We start from the raw sequence: 12,928 nt of genomic DNA, 5'->3' as shown, positions 1-12,928 counted from the left end.
TAAATATTTTTGTGGGATTATAGGAGTTGGCTAGAGTCCTGGGATAAATAAGACCAGTCCCCCTGGGTTCCGCCAATCACCGGTTCCGCCACAAATGGTGTCAGGGGTCGGTTTCGCCACAATACACATTTAACAAAATGGGTGTCTGCAGGGGTGTCAATGGGGGTGGGGTGGCAAAAAATGATAAATTTGTAATATGCTAGAAAAAGTACAAGGATTTTCGAGGAAAATGTGCCTTGCCCCCAATAAAATATCCTGGCGACGCCCAGGTCAGGCTGTATATCTCAAAGTTGTAATAATATTCACAGGGTCTACTATAAAAAAAGAATGGACTCTGAGATCGAGGTTGGCTAACGAGTAATTCGACAGCAGCGAGTGCCCTCTGTCGTTTTATAACAAACAGAAAATGAATGAACCGATTTGAATATGCCTTTTTGTTTAGTCAGTATGCCAAGCGATCAATTGGGCTTCTGCTCCCGGGCAATACATCACCATTAAGAATATCAGCATAGTAGTCTGGCTCCCAGACCAAACGATTCTGACTATTTCCGCTTTTCCGATTCTTGACTACCGCTTAACCTTAGTTTAGTCTGTGATATGTAAAATTATCCGGATGTTTTATTTTACTGATGCAATTAGTTTTTCATTAGTCCATCAACATCTGAGCTTTTGAGTGTTCTTATTGTACTTTGACGGCAAAATTAACTGAAACAAATCCCCTCTACCAGTACGTACAAATGAACAAGAAGTTGAAAATTAAACGGAAACAAATAAATATATAAGAACGAAGTTGTAGAGAAAAAATCAAGAGTAAATTATTATATAAAGTTTAAAAAGAGGTATCCAGTAAAGTCAAGCTTTCTATTTCTGTTGAGAAACGTGAGAAATCGGATTTGAATTGAAAATTTCTTTGTTGTAGATTTGAGACACGTTCCAGTTCGTTGTTTCCTTAATAATGTCATTGGCGTATAGTACAGGGTGAGTCAAAAAAGCGGACCCAACCCCCAAAAATTATACTTCATTTAAAAAAACAAAATGTAGCACCAAAACAATAATGACTGGAAAGCCAATCTCATAAGGTACTTTTAGATGAAAAGATGACTAAAATTGGTCCATCTGTTCAGAAAATATCACCATTTAAATACAATGACCCTTAAACCAATCTCGTCCAAAAAATGCGATTTCAAGAATCGTCGTCTCAATTGTCTTCAAACATCACCAGCGATAAAATCTCAGTTTAAACGTTAAAAATATTAAACAGAATCCGTTTGCAGGCCCGTCCTTTGAAAAAGAAGATTTTATAAATCATATTGTTTGCCTAACCGGGGTTGTTAATGAAGATATTGTGTACTAGAGTTGGTGACAGTTGGTGAAACAAGTATTCTGTGTCATTTTCTTTGTTGTTCCAAACAGCCAAAACACGCAATGAATTGCCTTTTTGGACGAGACAAGTTTTAGAGTCACTGTGTTTAAATGGCGATATTCTTTAAACGGATTGAGCATTTATTTTTTTTTATCTCAAAGTAGCTTATGAAAGTGTCTCTCCATTCATTATTATTTTTGGTGCTACATATTTTTTTAAATATAAAATATATTTTATGGGGTTTGGGTTCCGCTTTTTTGACTTACCCTGTAGTGCAGCTTGAGAACATCGGCAGATTAGTTCATCCATATTCTTCTCACTATTCAACTGGACACCTGATAAAACGCTCAAAGCTAAACACTAAACGTTAAACTTGAAAGCATGCAGCAGGTTCGTAAACGTTGAAGCAACTAAGATGCGAATTGGGTTTATTGAAACGATTTCTTTTTCACTGTTTGGTGATATCATAGCCGATGACGTTGACTTGGTATCGTTGTTAAGAGCTTCAGGGTTGATGTGGCAAATATGTTCTGACGCATCTCTGTGGCTGTCCATCGTAGGGTCAATTTAGTCTGTAGTTGCCATCTTGCAGATGTGTGGCCACACATTGTCGCATTGGGCGTCATTCCATGCGGCATAATTGTACCGCATGTGAGCACACGGCTGACCGGAGCCGTAATTGGGTTTGCCATCGCTCCATGCTGTGAAACCGACCGGTGATCCATCCGTCCAGATGAAGTTCCCTTCCCCTGCCTTGTCAGTAAAGCCGATCCACAGTGCACCCATTTTTTTGGGTTCACTGGCCGACTTCCACATCGTGAGGAGCAGATTATTCTCCTCAGCACTGGTTATGGACGCCACATGACCCTGGCCGACTTGAGCGAACTGCTGGCAGTACTTCTCAGCTTCAGCGAAGGTCTTACCAGTGCCGAACAAACGGTAGCAGTTGCCATTGTAGAAAGTCCACATCGGAGGACACTTGGGGCAGTCTGGTTGAAATGCCGCGGCCAAACCAACCAACAGAACGAAGCACAAGGCTTGCATGAAAGTCATGATGTTTACGAGAAGTCTTCCTACACCGCTCAGTGTCACACGCCAAAATGCAGTTGCAGAGTGAGGCTAAGAGAAGAGATGGCATCGCTTATTAAACCTCGATTGGTGCCAGTTTGGAAAAATGCAAACCCGACATCTATGACGCTTCATTGGCGTCAGGCGTCACGTGGAGTGTTTTGATTGGCAAATGAAAGTCGGAGGTGTGGCCAGAGCCACATTTCCCACGAAAAAAAATCGAACTGTATATATTGTATCACTGAAAACTGCCTATCACGTCATCCTCTCTTTGCACCATGATTGATCAGTATTTTTTTTCAGCGATTAATGAGTTTTATTCACGAGACCATTTATTGTAACTGGTTGTCACGTGCATTTACATTGAGAAATAAGAGAGGATTAATTTGTTTAAACCGAGTGGTAATATAGTTGGAGAAATTAGACTTATATGTGCTTCGCCAATAAATTCGTTCAAAACTTAACAAACAAAACTCCTCAAGAATCCAAGACAAACGCTTCGAAATTGCTCATAGAAAAATGAAAGGTCAATTCCAATTTTTATTTTGTCATCAATTCCACTCTGAAGATGACTATTCCTTGCTACTTTGCTGCAGTGCTACTTTTAAATTGTATTTGGAATTAGGGCATCAGCCTGGGGGTTTGGTCAGTATCAAATCAGGGCATAAATGATTATAGTGCGCATGCGCAAGGTATACCGCCCCTAGAGTGGTAACAAGCATTTTGATGGACATTTTGAAAAAAAAGTGATAACACCCAAAAAGCTGCCACTGTTGCAATGCTATCACATATTTTCCAACTCCGAAGGCGTATACCTTGCCAAAATCGCTATGACGATTATTCCCCTCATTTGATACCGGTCGCCAACATTCTGGACCAAGGCTGATGGCCGAAATTGCTGGGTTTCTAGCAATAAGAAGGTTTTTCCGATGAAGTCGAACGTCGAATTCAAGTATTTTCCTTGTCACTGGAATTTAAAATAGTTCTTCGTAAATCAATCGAGCCAATGTTTCGTATTACCCCATCCCAAAAAACAGGGGAAACCAAAGCCGTCTGAAGTTCCATTTGAAAACAAAGTTGGAAAATTCTTGACAATAGTTGTTCAATTTTGTTACCACATGCAATTAAAATACAGTAAGGCAAATGAATTCCAATGTTGGGCAAATAACGTTGCCCACCACTGTTTAACCCAACTTTCTTTTACAGTGGAGGCCTACTTTCAATTTAAAAATCCCGCCGAAATGCAGAATAACGAAATTTATTTTTGGATTTGATCGGCATTATGCGTCTAGGTCCGGCATACTGAGCGTTCAATGAATTTTGGCCTTTCCTCCCCTCATTCTTTTCACTAAGAAATAAGTCCATAACTTCCATTGAATAAGCCCGCTTTATTTGAAGTGTATCGATACAATGTTGCGATGTGTAGCTGTTACCAAAGGGAAACCCCCAACCAGACAAGGCAAACCTGGTAAGCTGGTCCCAGAGTGTGCACAATTCTGTTTAATTATTCACAATGGCTAGGACTATTCACTGGAAGTCTTTGCATGCATGTAGTCTGTTCATGGAGGAATTCTTATTCCTCCATGCTCTGTTTTAAATGATTCACAAAGGCTTGGACTATGGAAGTCTTTTCATGCATGTAGTCTGTTGAATTGATTCACAATGGCTAGGACTGTTCACTGGAAGTCTTTTCATGCATGTAGTCTGTTGAATCGATTCACAATGGCTAGGACTATCCACTGGAAGTCTTTTCATGCATGTAGTCTGTTCAATTGATTCACAATGGCTAGGACTATTCACTGGAAGTCTGTTCATTGTAGTCACTTTAATTGACTCACAATGGTTAGGACTATTTACTGTAAGTCTTTGCATACATGTAGTACGTACGTCTGTTGAATTGATTCACAATGGCTAGGACTATTCACTGGAAGTCTTTTCATACATGTAGTCTGTTGAATGATTCACAATGGCTAGGACTATTCACTGGAAGTCTTTTAATACATGTAGTCTGTTCAATTGATTCACAATGGCTAGGACTATTCACTGGAAGTCTTTTCATTGCAGTCTGTTTAATTGACCTACAATATGAATTTCAACACCGTGAAAATATAGTTTACAATGAAGTCGCCGTGAAACTTTTTTACACTGCCAAGTAAGCTCATTCTCACGGTGCCAAACTGGGCCCCTCAGCAGGGGATAAACTCACTGCAGTTTCACGGTATTTTTACATGGGTCTTCCGGAGGTCCAAGGGTCTATTGTTATTCATAACTGTATAGCAGGTCCAGCTTCCCTCCACTGAAGGTGTGAAAACCACATATTAACGGTCTGAGTGATTACAGGATTAGTGTGATTGACAGCTACACTTACTACCCAACGCCCATATTATTGCTGCATCATTTCACTCTGTAACGACAGGGGGAAAAACAACAGTCATTATTTATTGGTTTTGTAACTTTAAATTGATACTAACTGGTATTATATTTGTTTAAAATTTTGCTCAAACTTGTTCAAATAAAAACATAAAAAAACAACATAAATAACTTGCCATATCGGTAACGAATACGAGAAAGCTATTGACGTACAAGCCAAATTAACCATATGTCAATTGGGAAATGAAATACACTTAAATACACAATACATGAACGTTAGAGTTTGTGTTGCCTCAGTTTCCCTGGAATGTTCAGACTATTCTATTACCGAGTACTTCCAGATGGCTGGAAGTAATAAGTGCCCATTTTTGCACACACGTTTTCAGCAGGCAACACATCAGTTTACAAGAACATGAAGAGAGCATCTTATTTAAAAATTAAAAACAATAGGTCTATTTGCTTTTCTTGTCCATAAGTTATCAGGAAGAGGAGTTGGAATTCTTAACTGATCGCGTCCTGATGGAATTAAGCGAAGACAATAGGAAAAAAATGCCACCTGTACATCGCCTTGTCGTGTCATTCTCTCTATATAACAGTTGCACTGTCCCCCACGGAGAGTGTTGGCTTACAAAAATGCCCTTATTAATGGCACAATGAAAACTGGAAATAGGGTTTAATGGGAAACAGCTAGTCGACTGTTTGCAGGTGCAAACAGTCATTTAATTTTTTTTGTATTGTTATGCATTCAGTTAGTTCCTCTGTCTATTTCTTTTAAATATTTTTTTTTAATATAAACCTGCCCACAATTTAGCCTTCGGCCTGCGACGGGAGAGTGAAATAAATTTTTTTTAAAAACAATCAAGAAACAAGGATTTTTCATACATGACCAAAAAAAATCCATTTAAAAAAAAACAATGTTTGCACCTCAAGGCAGCTATTTCTCTGGAGCTGAGTATGTTCTTAACATTATTAGAACCTACAGTTGTTTAGTTGTTTTGCATACAAGAACAAATAGTTTCAAGATTTCTCATCCAGCTTGAATGATTCGACATTCTTGTTTGCAAGATTGGAAGCCTTTGACCATTACAATGTACTAAGAAACCCAGATACAGTACGCATTTTCTAATTCGAGATTGGTAATCGTTCGTGTCTTACTTTCGGGACTGGACCAGGCGCGGTTCTAGAGCCAATATTTTTTGGGGGCTAGCAGGGTGGATCCAGAATTTGTTTCAGGGAGGCGTGCTGAAATGTAGACCGATAATTTTCACCGGACACTTAGGCCTCCGAATTTCAATAGGTTGGGGGGGGGGGGGGGGGGGCTCGTGCCTTATTCAATAGGGAGCGCGGATAAAATCCTACAATCAGGCACACTACAGGGTGGATACAAAAATGAAAAATTATTGCAAATTGGAACAGAAGTTGGGCACATGTGAATCAAAGGGAGATATCCTCCTTTAGGGTTAAATATCCTCTTTAAAATGACACCCTAATTGTGTGCTTACATTCACGGTTGACTAAGCAGTTACCAATTTTGTGCAAGGGTCTATTTAGAGGCTTGCGCCACTTTTCATGGTGAAATCACTTTTTTCCCCACCTGCCTTGATTGGCAACCATAGCCTTTCACTCTGTGACAAAAGACACCACAAAAACCACAACTGCTACAATGTCACCTACAACCCGACTTCGGACCAATGGGACTTTTCAGAAATTAATACCTTTTATGGACGATAGCAAGTGTAATTCTAACTGGTTGTGACGTGCATTTACATTGAGAAAATGACAATAATAGATTAGGAGACAACACTTTTAAATAAAAACACTCTTAAAACTCCTCAAAATTTTAAGACAAATGCTTCGAAAGTGCCTACTGAAGGAACCACAAAAAACGTCATTTTTTCGTTTTATGTTTGTCTTTGATGCCACTCTGATTAACAATCAACCTTAAATTGAGGATATTAAAAAGAGGATATTTAACCCTAACGGAGGATATCTCCCTTTGATTCACATGTGGCCTACTTTTGTTCCAATTAGCAATAATATCTCAGTTTCATTTTTGATCCACCCTGTAGTGTGCCTGATTGTAGTATTTTATCAGCGCTCCCTATTGAATAAGGCACGAGCCCCTTCCCCCACCCTACCCCCACCTATTGATTTACGGAGGCCTAGGTGTCTGGTGAAAATAACCGGTCTACATTTCAGCACGCCTCCCTGAAAAAAATTCTGGATCCACCCTGCTAGCCCCCCAAAATATTGGCTCTAGAACCGCGCCAGTCCCCCAATTCTTCCGACTTAATCTTCCGATTATCTTACCGGTGTCTTAAGTAAGACACGAACGATTAAAAATCTCGAATTAGAAAATGCCTACTCTATCTGGGTTTCTTAGTACATTGTAATGGTCACAAGCTTCCAATCCTTCAAACAAGAATGTCGAATCATTCATGCTGGATGAGAAATCTTGAAACTATTTGTTCTTGTTCGCCCAACAACTAAACAACTGTAGGTACTAATTTTGTTAAGAATAAACTCAGCTCCAGATAAAATAGCTGCCTTGAAGTGCAAACATTATTTTTTTTAAATGGTCTTTTTGTCATGTATGTAGAATTCCTTGTTTCTTGATGATTTTTAAATGTTTAATTTCGCTTTCCCGTCGCAGGCCGAAGCCTGAATTGTGGGCAGGTTTATATTAAAAAAGCCTTTTTTTTTAATAGACAGAAGAACTAACTGTATGCAAAAAGAAATTTTAATGACTGTTTGCACCTGCAGACCTCTTGTCTTCGCTTAATTCCATCAGGGCACGATCAGTCCAGAATTCCAACTCCTCTTCCTGATAACTCATGGACAAGAAAAGCCAATGGACCTATTGGTTTTAATTTTTTAAATAAGATGCTCTCTTTATATGTTTATAAACTGATGTGTTGCCTGCTATAAACGTGCGTGCAAAAGTGGGCACTTATTACTTCCAGCCATCTGGAAGTACTCGGTAATAGAATAGTCTGAACATTCCAGGGAAACTGTTGCAACACAAACTCTAACGTTCATGTATTGTGTATTTAAGTTTATTTAATATCCCAATTGACATATGGTTAATTTGACGTGTACGTCAAAAGCCTTCTCGTATTCGTCACCGATATGGCAAGTTATTTATGTTGTTTTTTCATGTTTTTATTTAAACAAGTGTGAGCAAAATTTTAAACAAAAATAATACCGGTTAGTATCAATTTAAAGTTACTAACCTATAAATGATGACTGTTGATTTTTCCCTGTCGTTACCGAGTGAAATGATGCAGCAGTATTATACAAATACAACTCTCATTATCGATAGCGTTTAGAATGTATTTCCGTTGTATTTCAAGTGTTTTTAAATGCAGTTCTTGAAAAAAAAACAGTGTTGTTTTCCATTTAACCCATTTTCCAGTTTTCATTTTGTCATTAATAAGGGCATTTTGGTAAGCCAATTACACTCTCCGTGGGGACAGTGCAACGGTTTTACAGAGAGAATGACACGACTAGGCGATGTACAGGTGGCGATTTTTTTCCTTCAAACGACATCCGCATATGGTGTACGCTATGACGTTTTGAGCTTTACTTCTCAGTAAAAACAACAAAACACGGACGTTTTCCAACATTATTCAACAATTAATTAATATTGCAAAGGAAAACAGACACAAATCGCCATCAGTGTTGCAGAAAACAAATTGACTTGTTCTTCATATCTCTATTTAAAATGTGTTGGTAAAAATAATAATGGGTTAATTCCGGTTCATTATGTAGACCACATATGTATGCAAAGACTTCCAGAGATAAGTCCTATCCGTTGTGATTCAATTGGCGCTCTATAAATCCAGTTATTATTATTATTATTATTATTCAATTCAACAGACTACATGCATAAAAAGACTTCTAGTGAATAGTCCTAGCCATTGTAAATCAATTGAATAGACTACATGTATGAAAAGACTTGCAGTTTATAGTCCTAGCCATTGTGAATCATTTAAACAGACTACATTCATGCAAAGACCTCCAGTGGATAGTCCTAGCCATTGTGAATCAATTGAACAGACTACATATATGAAAAGACTTCCAGTGAATAGTCCTAGCCATTGTGATTCAATTGAACAGGCTACATGCATGAAAAGACTTCCAGTGAATAGTCCTAGCCATTGTCAATCAATTGAACAGACTACATGTATGAAAAGACTTCCAGTGAATGGTCCTCGCCATTGTGAATCAATTGAACAGACTACATGCATGAAAAGACTTCCAGTGAATAGTCCTAGCCATTGTCAATCAATTGAACAGACTACAAGTATGCAAAGACTTCCAGTGAATGGTCCTAGCCATTGTGAATCAATTGAACAGACTACATGCATGAAAAGACTTCCAGTGAATAGTCCTAGCCATTGTGAATCAATTGAACAGACTACATGTATGAATAGACTTCCAGTGAATGGTCCTAGCCATTGTGAATCAATTGAACAGACTACATGCATGAAAAGACTTCCAGTGAATAGTCCTAGCCATTGTGAATCAATTGAACAGACTACATGTATGAAAAGACTTCCAGTGAATAGTCCTAGCCATTGTGAATCAATTGAACAGACTACATGTATGAATAGACTTCCAGTGAATGGTCCTAGCCATTGTGAATCAATTAAACAGACTACATGCATGAAAAGACTTCCAGTGAATAGTCCTAGCCATTGTGAATCAATTGAACAGACTACATGTATGAATAGACTTCCAGTGAATGGTCCTAGCCATTGTGAATCAATTTAACAGACTACATGTATGAAAAAACTTCCAGTGAATAGTCCTAGCCATTGTGAATCAATTGAACAGAATTGTGCACAATCTGGGACCAGCTTACCAGGTTTGCCTTGTCTGGTTGGGGGTTTCCCTTTGCTAACAGCTACATCGCAACATTGTATCGATACACTTCGAATAAAGTGAGCTTATTCCATGGAAATTATGGATTTATTTCTTAGTGAAAAGAAGGAGGGGAGGAAATGCCAAATTTCATGGAAGGCACACGCATTGGCAGACAAAGACGCAAAATGCCGGTCAAATCCAAAATAATTTTTGTTAGTCTGCATTTTTGGCGGGGTTTCGATTAGAAAGTAGGCCTTCACTTTGAAAGAAAGTTGGATTAAACATTGTTGGGCAACGTTATTCGTTATTTGCCCAACATTGAAAGAAATTTGCTTTATTGTATTTTAGTTCCATGTGGTAACAAAAAATAGAACAATTATTATGCATGTGAAGAATCCCCCAACAGTTTTGAAATGCATCTACAGACGACATTGGTTATCCCTTTTTTTGAGGTGGTGGCGACACGAAATATTGGTTTGAGTGAAGAAGGACTATTCTTAAATAACCAGGGAAATACTTGAATTCAACGTTCGACTTCATCGTGAACACTTTTCGTAATGCTACACACACACACTCTCACTCACTAAGTCGGCCACAGCCGAACCCTTGCACGGATCCTCCATTCGTAACGATTCCTCATGCACGCATCTAGCTCATGACCTTTGTCTCTTCCACCCATGTGTCCCTCTTCAGTACATGATGCCTTTGGTCTGCTAGAGAAACAGCAATTCTAAATACAATTGAAAAGTAGTAATGGTATATTTTTAAGGTTATAATCGTCTTCCGCAGGGAATCGAAGAATTGAAATTAAAATTTAAAAATGACGTTTTTGTGGCAAGTTCTTTCTGTGAGCACTTTCGAAGCGTTTGTCTCAGATTCTTGAGGCGTTATATTTCAAGTTTATAACGAGTTCACGGGCGAAGCACATGTTAGCGTAATCAAATTTCTCCAACTATATAACCATTCCGTTTAAAAAACAATCTTCTCATATTTCTCAATGTAAATGCTCGTGACAACCAGTTACAATAAATGGTCTTGTGAATAAAACTCATTAATCGCTGAAAAAAAATACTGATCAATCATGGTGCTAAAAGAGGATGACGTCATAGGTACTTTTCAGTGATACAATTTAAACAGGTCAAATTTTTTTTCGTGGGAAAAATGGCTTTGGCCACACCTCCAACTTCCATTGGCCAAATAGCCCCAACAGTCCTGAATCCTCCAATTTCAATATAATTTTGCACACCCCCTAGGGAGTTAGGGTTAACCGCGACGCTGAACGCCAATGAAGCCTCACAGATGTCGAATATGCATTATTCCAAACTGGGACCAATCGAGGGTTTATAAGCGATGCCATCTCATCTTTTAGCCTCACTCTGCAACTGCAATTTGGTTTGTGACACTCAGCGGTATAGGAAGACAACCTGTAAACAGCATGGCTTTCATGCGAGCCTTGTGCTTCGTCCTGTTGGTGGGTTTTGCTGCGGCATGTCAACCCGATGCCCAAAGTGTTCACCGATATCCACAATACACTTCATTACTTAACGGTTGTATTTCATGGTGTAGACTGCTGGCCTGCTTCACGGTGAAAAGAAATCGTTTCCATAACCCACCAATGGCGGTTTTACGGGGAGCTGGGGGGGGGGGGGGGGCTTTAGCCCCCCGTACGTTCGAATGGGTCTCCCCCCCTAATTGAAAAGTCGTGAGAAGGATGCACTTGTACACTTTTAGTTAATATAGTTTGCCTGATTGTAGGATTTAGCAGAGATCCCCATTGAAAATATGGCACGAGTCTTTCCCCCTACCTGTTGATTTTTGGAGGCCTAAGTGTCCGGAGAAAATAACCGGTCTACATTTCAGCATGCCTCCCTGAAAAAATTACTGGATCCACCCTGCTAGCCCCCCCCCCCCAATAAAAATATTGGCTCTAGAACCGCGCCTGAACCCACTTCGCATCTTCGTGGCTCCAACGTTCACCAACCTGCATGCTTTTAAGTTAACCATTTAGTATTTAGAATATATGGATGAAGGTCATAGCATCGGTGAACTAATCAGCTGTTGTACTTTAAGCCCCCGTCACACTATTGCGTATCCCAATTCCTTATGAGTTCCTTATCAATTTTTTTCAATACGCAGCCGTACGATCAAAAACGTCGAAATTTTTTGATTACTTTGACTTATGTGCGACGCACATCTAGCGAACAAGTAACGAATTCAGCGCATCCACTGCGTATAAGATGCGTATGAGTTGCGTATGCAGTGCGCAAGTTCGCTATCTGTGCGTTTCTCATAAGTTACGAATAAGTACAATGCGCTGCCCGCTCGCAGGACGAGCGGTTCTTATTCGTTCAATACGTCGGCATTCGCTATGAGTTCGTTCAGCGTGCGTTGTATCTGCGCTGCAAGTACGCTATGTATACGTCCAATATAGGAGGTCAGGGTATCACCGCGTATGAACGGCTTATCCCCCATGAACACATAGCGTACTCGTACCGCGCTCGACCGATGCGGGACCGATGCGCTGCGTATTTATAACTTATGACCTGCGTAACAGCGTACGCAGCGTAGTTTTGTGCATGCCCAAAACTATCCAGCGTACTAGGCCGTACCATGTGTATGCCTGCGTACATAAAACTTACACAAAACGATAGAGATGCATATGAGGTGCGTAATGTGCGTACGACTGCGTATGGAAAAAATGTCAATGCGCAACTCATAAGGAATTAGGAAACGCAGAAGTGTGACAGGGCCCTTAGCCGCACTGTATAACACAATGACATTATCTCCAAAAACTACATAATGAACGAACTGGAATGTGTCTCACAACTGCAACTAACAAAGAAACATTCAATTCAAAATCTGATTCCTCACGCTACAAACTCCTAGCTTGAAACTTTAAATTCATGTCCTCTTGAATTCTTCTCAAGAAACTTAATTTGTTTTTGCAATTTAAATTCAACTTTTTGGTAATATTAACATGTTGGTGGAGGGATTTTCTTAATTAATTTGCCGTCTGAGTAAACAAAATAAGAAACGTATGTGCTCAGAATGTGATGGACTTATTAACACATTTATTGCTTTCGTTTTAAGAGCACAACCCTGACAACAAAGTTTACTAGATTCAGAAAGCACCAGATAAACTAATTTCATTTTTGGATATTTCACAATGAAGTGTATCAGCATAATATGTCAGTCTTCTGTGTTGAACGTTAGCCTAACAAATTACTGAGATGATGACAGAAAATGTGGAAGTGATTT

General features: G+C 39.3%; 1 protein-coding gene across 1 annotated transcript; it reads right to left on the bottom strand.

Moving 5' to 3' along the window:
- Nucleotides 1-346: 346 nt before the first annotated feature.
- LOC119736270 (alpha-N-acetylgalactosamine-specific lectin-like) lies at nucleotides 347-2,595 on the bottom strand. Its single transcript, XM_038210314.1, has one exon. The coding sequence runs from the start codon at nucleotides 2,414-2,416 to the stop codon at nucleotides 1,931-1,933; it is 486 nt and encodes a 161-aa protein (XP_038066242.1). The 5' UTR covers nucleotides 2,417-2,595; the 3' UTR covers nucleotides 347-1,930.
- Nucleotides 2,596-12,928: the final 10,333 nt, after the last annotated feature.

This window comes from Patiria miniata, unplaced genomic scaffold, assembly GCF_015706575.1.
Source record: "Patiria miniata isolate m_02_andy unplaced genomic scaffold, ASM1570657v1 HiC_scaffold_29, whole genome shotgun sequence".
Lineage (NCBI taxonomy): Eukaryota > Metazoa > Echinodermata > Asteroidea > Valvatida > Asterinidae > Patiria > Patiria miniata.
This window is presented reverse-complemented; position numbering and strand designations above follow the sequence as displayed.